This window comes from Papilio xuthus, unplaced genomic scaffold (genome assembly GCF_000836235.2).
Source record: "Papilio xuthus unplaced genomic scaffold, Pxut_1.1 DF824888.1, whole genome shotgun sequence".
NCBI lineage: Eukaryota > Metazoa > Arthropoda > Insecta > Lepidoptera > Papilionidae > Papilio > Papilio xuthus.
Window position 1 is genome coordinate 797968 of NW_013533761.1, and position 11749 is coordinate 809716.

General features: G+C 35.8%; 1 protein-coding gene across 4 annotated transcripts in view; it reads left to right on the forward strand.

The window, feature by feature from the left end:
- Positions 1–11749, forward strand: part of tn (tripartite motif containing protein thin) — a 32890-nt gene extending 21141 nt beyond the window's left edge. The window contains exons 4-13 of one of the 4 annotated variants that reach the window (XM_013325136.1): positions 5748–5908; positions 6041–7471; positions 7690–7897; positions 7985–8917; positions 9019–9191; positions 9625–9765; positions 9874–10014; positions 10266–10483; positions 10981–11195; positions 11530–11749. In XM_013325136.1, coding sequence (XP_013180590.1) covers positions 5774–5908; positions 6041–7471; positions 7690–7897; positions 7985–8917; positions 9019–9191; positions 9625–9765; positions 9874–10014; positions 10266–10483; positions 10981–11194 — 3594 coding nt within the window. In that variant the 5' untranslated portion in view covers positions 5748–5773 and the 3' untranslated portion in view covers position 11195; positions 11530–11749. Of the gene's footprint in view, positions 1–2066; positions 2277–5747; positions 5909–6040; positions 7472–7689; positions 8918–9018; positions 9192–9624; positions 9766–9873; positions 10015–10265; positions 10484–10980; positions 11196–11529 lie in introns of those variants that run through there. The other 3 variants (XM_013325135.1, XM_013325134.1, XM_013325133.1) reach the window with 3 other exon arrangements.

Below are 11749 nucleotides of genomic sequence, written 5' to 3' on the forward strand. Positions count from 1 at the left end.
AAAAAGTTAAAGAATTCGCTTCGCATTTACAATCAAACGTTGAAAAACAAATTATCACCATAATAGATATAAACTGTCAATCTACCGAAATGGGTAGGAAATAAACTTTCACTGCAGGTGGTGATGGGAAACTGAACATGTTATAAATGTATACTGCAGTACATATTAGAAATAAAACTTTTTAAAATTGATAACTACATTTATTTTTAATTTACTATGATAAAATCCTTTATCCGGTAGTGTGCCACTGCTATGAACTTTTTTTCACGTAATGTTGTTGTTGTCGATTGTTTGGATGTATGAATGGATGGATGGATATTTCTTAAAAGGTAACTCCAAAACGGCTGCATGGATCTTGCTGAAAGGCATCTGTAACATAGTCTGGAAGAACACATAAGCTACAAATTAAGTGTTTTATTATTTCCGTACGGACGGAGTCGCGGACGACAGCTAGTATGTGTCACGTAGTGGCACAAAGAGACGAGTCAGAGATTTCTTTGTTACGTTGAAATGAACAGTTGAGGGATCAAATGCAATCGTAACAAGGCCCAATGGCCTATCCGTGTTGACCTTGACAGCGAATCCCCTTTGTGTGATCTCGTGAATGTGAATACTTTGTTCCTTACTTATGCTAATATTTTGAATAATATTCGAGTCGCAAATTGAATAAATGACACTGTTTCAGTCTGTCCGTGTTCAGATGAGGCTAGGATAGTGTTCATCTTGGTCAATATTTGTCTATAGAAAGACAGCTTTTTATTTTATAAATGGAAAGTTCTGAACAAATGTACTATAGTTATTTTAAAACGTATATACATAGCTCTTGGAATAAAATCATCAGCCTTTATATGACCATTGATAGATATATATAGAGAGATTTTCTCTAATAGCGTCGACAATTTTACGTCTCATAATCCTCGGCCAGTGCGACTTTCTAGAAAAGTGTTGAAATTTAAAATAAAAAGATAATCATAAAGATGTAATTCCTAACGCTGTTACACTTCGGTTAGAGTTGATTTTTCATGGAAACGAGAATACGAAATTCTAATTTTAACAAATGCGTTTATTATAAAGAAATACATGTAATGTAAATTAGTATTAATCAAGTTTTCTGTTAATTCACACAATGTATATTGAATTGTACATAATATTTTCTTTGTGATTTGACATTTGGATTTCTTTGTATCAGATCAAAGAACTACAAAGAACAATTCGTTTATTTATACATTTGGCTTATGCCGAGATTTATATAGAGTCATTGGCATTTTGAATTGAAAGGGAGCGTACATTTGAGTTTTATTTTTAAGCGTTACAGTTTATCTTATAAATTAATTGTTCAAACTCAATAAATAAGATTAAAAAAACAATTGAAAAACTAAACATTTTCTGAACTATTCAGTATCAAAGTTATTTCAAATCTTGTGACCCACCTGATAAGATCACAAGACATGAAGATTAATTTATTTATTCGTAGTTAAATGATCTTCATGTCCTTGTACTGGATACACAATTGGAATCAGTGGCCCAGTATTCGCATCTCTGGCAATGAATATTTTTTAAGAAGACACCATTTCGTTTGAGATACTGACATACTCTTATATTGTGGGAGTTTTTCTTTTTACGATCAATCGTAAAGTTTCCAATAAACTGTGGTGTGTCTTGAATTATATAAACTTGTGTTTTATAGTTGTACATTTATTAATTTAATAAATAAATTTGCCTTCAAGGTACTTTGCTTATAAAGCCAAAAGATAAGAGAATAGCTGGCGCAAACTCCTGATGATATTAATAAGGATTGGGTCCACAATTATCTTGTTAGCTGCGTATTTTTATGGCATCCTAGTACTTCTTGATCCTAGAAGCTTGATCGTTTAATTTAGATTGAAAATCTGACACTAGAATAATAACAAAGCGTGTTGCATTGTAACATTCAACATCGATTTTAACGTGAAACAATGCGAAATGAAGAGAAACAATCGCATCTCGGATAGTGTCCAATGACCTTTCGGCATCCAAAAGTAAGTCTGACGGTAGGGAAATATCGAGCGAACGAGTGCGTCCAAAAATAAGCGCGCGCGCGGTGTCGTGTTGCTAGTATAGATCCGTGCGCGACAGAGAGCGCACACCAACCTGTGATATCCATCTAGTCGAAACCCGTCTGCAATATGTCAAGTAATGTTGTGAACCCATAACCCTTTTAAGGATACGCTTATATCTCGCTTGTGTGGATTGGATTTTTCCCCAGTGTTTTTTTCTCACATGACTCATACGTCGCTGTAAGTACCGCTTTTGTTCTGTATTTTATGCTATTTTTAACTTGATCGTTTGATTTTTTTATAATTTTTTTTAAATAATACATTAAATTTTTTTTTAGCTTCTGTGAATCTTATATTTTTGGATATTTTTTTTTGTGTGTGTACATTAAAAAAAAACCCTTTGATGTAACTATAAATAGAACTGTTAAACTTTAATTTTGACTATTATATGCATTGTGTTTATATTTTTAATTTCTTTTACTAACTATTGTGTGTATGAGAGAGTTATTTTTAATAATTTTATTTTCATAATAGAATTATAATTGATTTTACTCAACATAATAATCTATATATTTTCAAAATAATTATCAATCAAGTATAAAATGAGATGTTTTTTTCAAATAAATTCATTCTAAAGACGTGTGATTATGTGCAATTAAATGACATTCCTAAAAACGAAAACAAGTAATTGATGTAAACTAAAACTCTACAAAATGTTTTTTTTTACACTCTTAGTGCGCGCTTAAGTGTAGTTTCATCTTAATTTATATTTAATTAAACGATCTATTAAAAATCAAAGTGATGTTACATTTCGTTACACTTTACATCTGTGTAAAAGTTGCAAAGTTGACAATTGAATATCAACAGTCACTGTTGTTCAGTGGTTACTGAAATTCAGTGTAGTTCAGTATTCCCAGCTGATCAGTCACTTGAAAAACAAAGTAACATGTGAAAGATCTGACTGAACGATAGAATTACGTATGAAAAAGAATGTTGTGACTGGAGATGTTAAATACTTCGGTGGATCGGAAATATTTAAAGGAATGAATGAGGATTGAAAAGACGAATTATTGATGTGTCCATAGTCAATGAGTGGTGAACACAGGTCATGAGAGAGTATGTTCGACAAACATCGGCAGCCAATATTATATGTTTAAATCCTTTTGTAATTTATTAAATTAGTTGCTAACCGTAGTTCTCGAAACAATAACGCCGAATTTTCTCGAGTACTAAAAATACCGACAATACGTGTATTAATTGTACAAGCGATATTTATTGTTGAATTAAAATGAGCCTTAATAAAATCAATAGGATACATTAAATTGAATAATAATATCAAATATATATTTGATTTCGGACAATTATTTTAGCATAATCATTCCAACTCAAAAATGTTTACTTATATTTTAAAATCTCAATTAAAATTTACAATTGCAATATTCTCTCATTGTATTTTCAAGACTATTTTGAAAATTATTATGTTAATGCGTTATTCTACGGAAATCATTATGTTACGTTTATCTGTTAAATTCGTCTAAAATGTTTTCAATGAAATCCCACTACGCATTGTGTCTAAAGATATTTCCCGCCAAATACGTAGTAGGTATGGGATAAAATAAGTGTGCGGACATTGTTCAAAATAACCCTGACGTTTCCCGTACACGTTCGGGGAAAGATAAACAGTGTACGTCATCAAATTAAATTTACTCATGCAGACAGATATATTTCCTTGAAAATTCTTGTGAAATACACGACCACAAGTTTGGAGAAATATTTTTTACGTAGGAAATAGAAAAATTTATTTAAGTTAGAGATATTTGGAGCAGTACAACACTATATGTCGACTTTCCATTCATAAATTCGGTGTTCCCGCTGCTCATTTGCCCCCTTCTATTATAAAAAAAAATGTACTCAAAGTTTAAATTATGTATACTTTAGTTTGCTGGTTTATTAAAAATATTCTTTTAAGGAAAATGTAAAGTTTGAATCCTTTTATAAAATTGAGGTGAATTTAATCGACCTAAATTTAAGTTAAAGTTATCGACATAGGTTTGTTTCAGCATATTTAATCGCTTTTCCGTAAAATATGTTCTACTAAAGTCATCCAAAAGCGAATTGAAGTGTTGAAGTGCGAGTTGAAGTAATTCACAAATCTAATATTATATGTATTATCGCTTTTATCAACATGTCCTTACAAATCCTACAAAAGAAAGAGGGTATTAAATGCCATTAATCAACACATTTTCCGTGTATTACTGACAATTGTTTGAAAGTAAATATTTTCTCGATATATCAGAGACATCTGTCGCGATGTAAATAGAAATAAATAGTCGTCAATCATTTAGCCTGCGGATTGTGTTTTTGTTTACTATAGTAAATGAAATATTCGTATTTGTAGCTTTTGATAGCCAAAATAAACTGCAAAATTATGTACTAAATGTAGTCATGGTCCTTCGAGTCGGATTAAACGGTAAATTGGTAATTGATGGACTTGCGAGAGGCGATTCAATATATCATTTAATAGACGTAAAATAAACTTATAATGTCTAACTACGTTGAAACATAATTGAGGCTCATCATTAAAGATATGCAAAAAATACATGACCTAATGTTTTCATTGCGTAAATTATCAATATATTATAGCTTGAGTCAACAGTACACCAAGAATATAAAAAAATAAACAGATATGATAAATCATACGTCAATTACTCAAGTTACACCAGTATTTATAAAATAACGTATGCAGTCATAGGATATGACGCTAATGAATACATCTATTGGATAAATTTATTAAACGGATCTAGAGTTATTGGTTATTTAATATTCAATCTTAATTAAATAATGAACAAACATAAAACACATATAGAAGTGTAGGAACGCTGGCACTCAACAACCGCGCGGTATGCGCGAAACTTCTTGCCTCGCACAGCAGCGTTGTGGAATGTTCTGTCCTCGGCGGTATTTCCAAACAGCTAAGACTTAGGGTTCTTCAGGAAGCGAGCTTATCACTATCTCAAAGGCCGGCAACGCATCTGCGGTTCCTCGGTGTTCCCGTTGCTCGATTGCCTCCTTCTGTTATAAAAAAGGAGTTACAGGTGTTGAGAATAATTGGCATTGATCCCTATCTGGCAACCGACACACCAAACGTCATAAAAATTAGAAAAGAATCTGATCCCCATTCAAATTTCTGAAGACGTTATTAGCGAGAAGATTTGAGCAATTATCATATCCCCCCACTGTCTTAAATATTCCTAAAATATCACTGAGTAAGAAACAACGTAATTTGTTTGTTATTCTCAACTGATACGGTTGAATTTTCATCGCTACTCGTTCAACATTTGAAATGTTTCAGGAGTCGTGTGAAACAGCAGGCGTAGTTCTATTTTTAAAAATAGCCACATCTCTGCTAAAATACATCGCACGAATACCGAATTAAGCATCCCATAAACATGCAAAATCCGCTAGGGGGCGTAAGCGAGGTCACATTTATGAATTAGAACTTACTCGTGTAATGGTTCAAAACTTGAGCATAGTAATTACGATCGTTGTAAAGCAAAAGTTTAACATACAAAAATATTTTAAAAAAAGCAAGCTTCTAAAAATTTTAATAGTCAGACGTCACCCTTATTCTATATAGAAAACTAATGTAAGACGCAAGACAAAATATGTGATAGAATTACTTCATGCTTATTCCTATATTTTTTGTTACAGATACATAGGCGGAAAGCAAAGCTAAGATGGAGCAGTTTGAGTCGCTGCTGACATGCTGCGTCTGTCTGGACCGGTTCAGAAACCCAAAGCTGCTGCCATGTCAACACAGTTACTGTATGGAACCATGTATGGACGGTCTGGTTGATTATGTCAGGCGGCAGGTATGTAGATTACATTAAATATGTTACATAATTTTAAAAATATCATCATCGAATTTATGTGTGTATCTGGATTTAAATATTCAAAGATATAGCATCATGAAACATCACATTTGACTTCGCAACTTTTTGCAGGTAAAATGTCCGGAATGTCGCGCAGAGCATCGTATCCCCTATCAAGGGGTGCAGGGGTTCCCAACAAATGTTACCCTTCAGAGGTTTTTAGAACTCCATGCTCAAATCGCTGGAGAACTACCAGATCCTACTGCTGGGCAAGTTATGGAGAGATGTAATGTCTGTTCAGAAAAAGCATATTGTGCTTTATGTGCACATTGCGACAAAAAAGTTTGCGATGATTGTAAGTCGGCGCATATGGAAGTACTTCGCAGAGAAATTGCAAGAATCAATAATCAAATTCGTCGTGGGGTGAATAGACTTCAAGATATACTAAGTGTAGTTGAAAGAAACACCACGAATCTTCAAACGAATTGCGCGGCTGTAGCTGGAGAAGTAGATGAAATCCATAAACGACTATCTAAAGCTTTGAAAGATAGAACCGATTTCCTTAGAAACGAGATCGATCGTTATTTAGCTACGGAACTTAGGAATTTAACTAATCTCAAAGATAACCTTGAATTAGAATTAAGTAATATACAAAGTAACTGTGATCTTGCTGATAAATATATGAATGATGATGTGGACTGGGAAGACACAGAACTTGTAGACACTAAGGAAATATTCTTAAAAACTGTCGAATTTCTAAGAAACTTTGACTATGAAGCAGGTGATTACAATCGTAGAGTCAGATTTATAATGACTCATGATCCAAATCAACTTGTACTTCATGTTGCAAGTTACGGTGAATTAAATATAACTCAACCTCATACTTATGCTAATAGTCTTCAACCGTCTCAAGGCTTAACAAGATCTAAAAGTGACCATCGTCTAGCTACGCAATTCCGTCAACAAGAAGATGCAAAGGGCTATACTGAAAACGATGAGCCGATATTAGGCGGCCGTAAGTTCGGTGAAAAACGACCACCTCCTCCAGAAAGGCACACTAGAGACTATGGTGCTACAGACGATTATAGTGGTTATGAATCTGAACATCGACCATCACGAAGGTTCCGTTCAAGATTTGTCAGAAGCCACCAGCAAGATAATGATTCTGATACAGAACAGCCAAGCCGCGTGGTTAAATCGGAAAATAAAGAGAAAGAAAAGGAAAAGGTAGCCGACACAGAGGATGCAACGCGAGGCCCGCTTAGTGGCATATTTAGACTAAGCGACTGTCCTCGGGTTATGCAACGGATTCTAGATGTAGACAGTGGAAAAAAGAAAGAAAAAAAAGAAGTCCCACCACCACCGAAACCTGTACAACCAACACCTCAACCTGCACGTCGTCCTCCCACACAGAGGCAACAAAGTGAAGATGATGAAATTACTAGGCTTAAAAGGCAAAACAAAGGGGCTGCTTCGTCTCAGGAACCAGAACGAGCCACGCAACGAAACACCGAAGAAGAACGTAATGCAATTACTCGAAAACCACCGACACCAGCTCGGGAGGTGAGTTGGGAAGATGAGAGAGAGTAGAAGCAAAAAAAGAATAAGTACACAACGATGTAGAAATTAGTTATATCATCGATACTAACAAGAAACGCAAACATTAACGGCATTCCATAAATACACTCCACGTATAACTCATAACCACTTAAACACGACACAAAAATAAAAATAATGACTTGTATATTGGTGCCAATACCGATTTTAAATATATTTCCCAGGCATCCAGCGATGGTGAATCCGATGAATCTGTAGGAACTTTGCAACGTACTCAACGGAAAAATTCTACAACGATTCCCAAACCAACTGTCGCAACAAGAAGGCCGTCTGCTTCGGAAACACCAAGCACACATCGTCCTGCCCCTCGAGCTCCGAGTACTGAATCGAGTGCATCGACAGAAAGTTCTGGCTCGGCGGTAAAACACACAGGTGCGATTCTTACTATCGCAGAATTAAAAGCAAAATATAGTCCCACAGGACTTTCACCAAAACCAGCATCTCGTTTCTTTTCCACAGGCAACGAGAGAACGACACCATCGACAACAAATGGAACAGCGGGAGGTGCACAACGTGTCCAAAGCCGATTTATCGGCTCACAGCGGCCGACGCCAGCTCCCGCACCCGCCGAACAGGCTCACGAAGATTCTGATACAAGCTCCGAGGAGGAGACCGAATCATCAGAAGAGAGTGAAGAGGAGCCTGCAGCGCAAAGGAAGCCCGAGAGTCAGGCGATGGCTCGAAGTGACATTGGCCCACTTCTTGCTCGTAGTTCAAATGCACGTAATGACACGCAAGAGAACAAGTCAAAAGACCCACCAGCTCAGTCGCGTTATCGTACACGTCAACCAGCGCCACCTGAAGAAGAACCGGCTTCTAGATACGGAGCAAGCGGTTCTTCATATAGTCGTTACGGTAGCAGACCTAAAGATGATGAGATGACATCTTCCATTGACGACGACACTAAATATCCTACAGCTCGATCACGATACCTCGCTCTGAAGGAGCGTCGTAATCGATTAGCGAGAAGTAAAAGTAGCCACACTGGCTTCGGAGCGGGAGACGATGACGAAGCGGATGACCCAGTGTCACCAACAACAGCATCTCCGTCAGCGTATCTAGCAGCTCGATACGGCTCTGGTACAGGAGGATCAGAGTTATCTCGTAGCCGCTCCTCTCATGCTCTGAAGTCTAGAGAAAGTTCACCAGAACGGCCTGTAACAGGAGAAAAAGATGGCGCAGCCTTAAGTTCATGGGCTAGATACTTGAAAAATAAATATGGATCGAGGGGTAAAGATCGCGATTCGAGTGGAACGTCGTCAAGCACTGCTCGTCGTCTGTCTCTCGGGTTACCATTACGTTCAGCTAATGAGCTTGCCAGTTCTGATGACGATTCAAAAAACGCGGCAGGCTCCCCCATCTCCCCTACGGCGGCTACAGCAGCGGTAGCAGGTTAGACTACCTGAGAGTGGCGTGTATATAGGATTGAGGCTTACATCAATTTGGTTTCTTTTCTTTGTATGTTGTTTTTCTAACTTTGTTTTTGTTCTTAGGTTTCGCAGCAGCAGGTTCCTCCCCTAGGAGCCAATATCTGCAGAAACGCCGTTTACAATTCAGCGTGGGGAGTCGGGGGAGCGAACCCGGTTATTTCACATGGCCTCGTGGTATCGCTGTAGGTCCCGACAATACTATGGTCGTGGCTGATTCATCTAATCATCGAGTTCAGGTAGAGTGGTTTCTATAGATTACTTTTACCTAGTCATATTTACAGCAGGTGTCTTTTTTAACACACAAGTGACTATAAATCATTAATCTTGTAGATTTCATAACAAAACACTTTTAAATATTTACGTAAGAGATGAAAGAAAAAGTGTAGGGACGAAGTTACATTTTTCACATTCACGAACTGAAGTCATATCTATTTAGAATCGGTAACTGCATCCTGATAAAAGCAATTAAAATCGGTTTTAAGACACGATCATTAAATCCCCAAATAGTTACGCTCTTTGTGACCTTGTGGATTGAAACGACATGCGCAGGAACATAACTTCATTTTAAAATGATGTCAGCTCCAAATGCGAAGTTTTTTTTCCCAAGTAAAGAAAACATGGTATCGTTTTTGTAGAAGTTACGTTGTTATTTATAATTTGTTTTTGCAGGTGTTCGATATGAATGGTATATTCATAAAGGAGTTCGGTCAGTACGGCAGTGGCGAAGGAGAGTTTGACTGTCTCGCTGGTGTAGCTGTCAATCGCATTGGACAATATATTATTGCCGATAGATACAACCATCGTATACAAGTAAGTATTAAAGTTTAATTATTTCCGTACACAGACAAATCAATAAACAGTCATTACATCCATAGAATGTTGAGATAATTATTTTAAAATAATTGTTATTTTTTTAAGGTGTTCGATCCAGCCGGTCGGTTTCTGCGATCATTCGGCAGTCAAGGAACTGGAGACGGCAAGTTCAACTACCCTTGGGGTATAACCACCGATGCCCTCGGATTTATTTACGTTTGTGACAAGGAAAACCATAGAGTTCAGGTAAGCTATTAAAAGACAGATAATTTTCTATTCGTTGAAAAACATAAGTCAAATTTTTTTTAAATATAATTCGGTTCCAAAAGCTTTTTAGCTATAAGGATAACAAAATTACAATATCATGTTAGGAATTTATTAACATTTAACTGAGTTAATATACCTAAAAGGAAGTTCAATTTTGATATTTAAAATTGCTAAACAAGAATTTAGTAAAACTTTTAGTTGACATAATTTAAAATTGATTTTAATTCCAGGTCTTCCAATCCGATGGTACATTCGTTGGTAAATTCGGTTCGTTCGGCTCTAAGCTCGGTCAGCTTGAACATCCTCATTACATCGCCGTCTCCAGCACCAACAGAGTGCTGGTTTCCGACTCTAACAATCACAGGATACAAGTCTTCGATGTTAACGGAAGAGTGTTATCATCATTCGGCGAAGAGGGCTCCGAAGATGGACAGTTTAAATTCCCCAGGTAAGAAAACGAACATGTCTATTTGTTATTTACTATTAAATGCTGGCCAAAGTGTTGCATGATAATACTTACGATTCGCTGATGCGTAATACAAACAGACCATTTGTTAAGACAATTATGTTTTAATACTAAATAACTTTACTTCGTAAATAGGCCGCGTAATGTTCAGTATTTCAGTCATGTTTATAATAAATTGATAATTTAAGCCTTGGCCTAAATCCATACCATCCTAAAACACTTTCAGAATTTGACGTGTTTACGCGTCGTCTGTTGTATGTCACATTTCATGAACAACTTATAGCATGTACGATACGTCTGAATGTAGTTTCGTATTATTTTTCTTTTATCAAGAGTTTTTTTTTTAAATAACACAACGTGCATGTGTGCCATGAAAATATTTTACATTTTTTGTCGTATTATAAAGAAGGCAATTTTCAAGGAAGTTCTTTCTTTTGTTATTCGTATCTGATTTTAATTATACCTTTTTTATTTTACAGAGGTGTAGCAGTTGACGATCAAGGTTACATCGTGGTTGCTGATTCTGGAAACAATCGTATACAGATTTTCCATCCCGACGGCACGTTCTTACGCGCGTTCGGCTCCTGGGGCTCCGGAGATGGAGAGTTCAAAGGCCTTGAGGGCATCGCCGTTATGTCCGGAGGGAATATTATCGTATGCGATCGAGAGAATCACAGAGTACAAGTGTTTTAAGGTAAAAAAATATATGGTTTTATTGCAAAAAGATTTACACTTGTACTAGGATATGTTTAACGATAATAGAAGAATGGCGCGATTAGCACTCTCGATCACATGATCGTTTGTCTATAAACTTAGGTTTTTTTTAAATCTGCTACACAGTTTTTAATTGAAGTAGGCAAATTGTGTTTACATTTTAAATTGAAATTGACAATGGGATATTTTACCTTTGTAAAATTCGTATTGATGCAAAATTTATGGTTAAAATTGTTTTCTTTTCTATTAACTCAGCCTTTTTGTTAAACTGAAATCTTTGTTTTAAATAACATAGAATACTGTTCAATTTTCAGATATTCGGAGCTTATGCCAAAGAAGAAGTAACAACGTTAACAATGATATATGTATTTAATTTTTGTTTATATTTATTTATCGCAAATATAATATTTATATATAAATGTATTATGTTAATTGGAGACTGTAAACGTTATGCCGAAGGCTTCTTGTGTTAACATGTCATAAAATCATTTACGAACAAGCTTTCTTACATTTAAATGTTTTTTTTTTGTTATT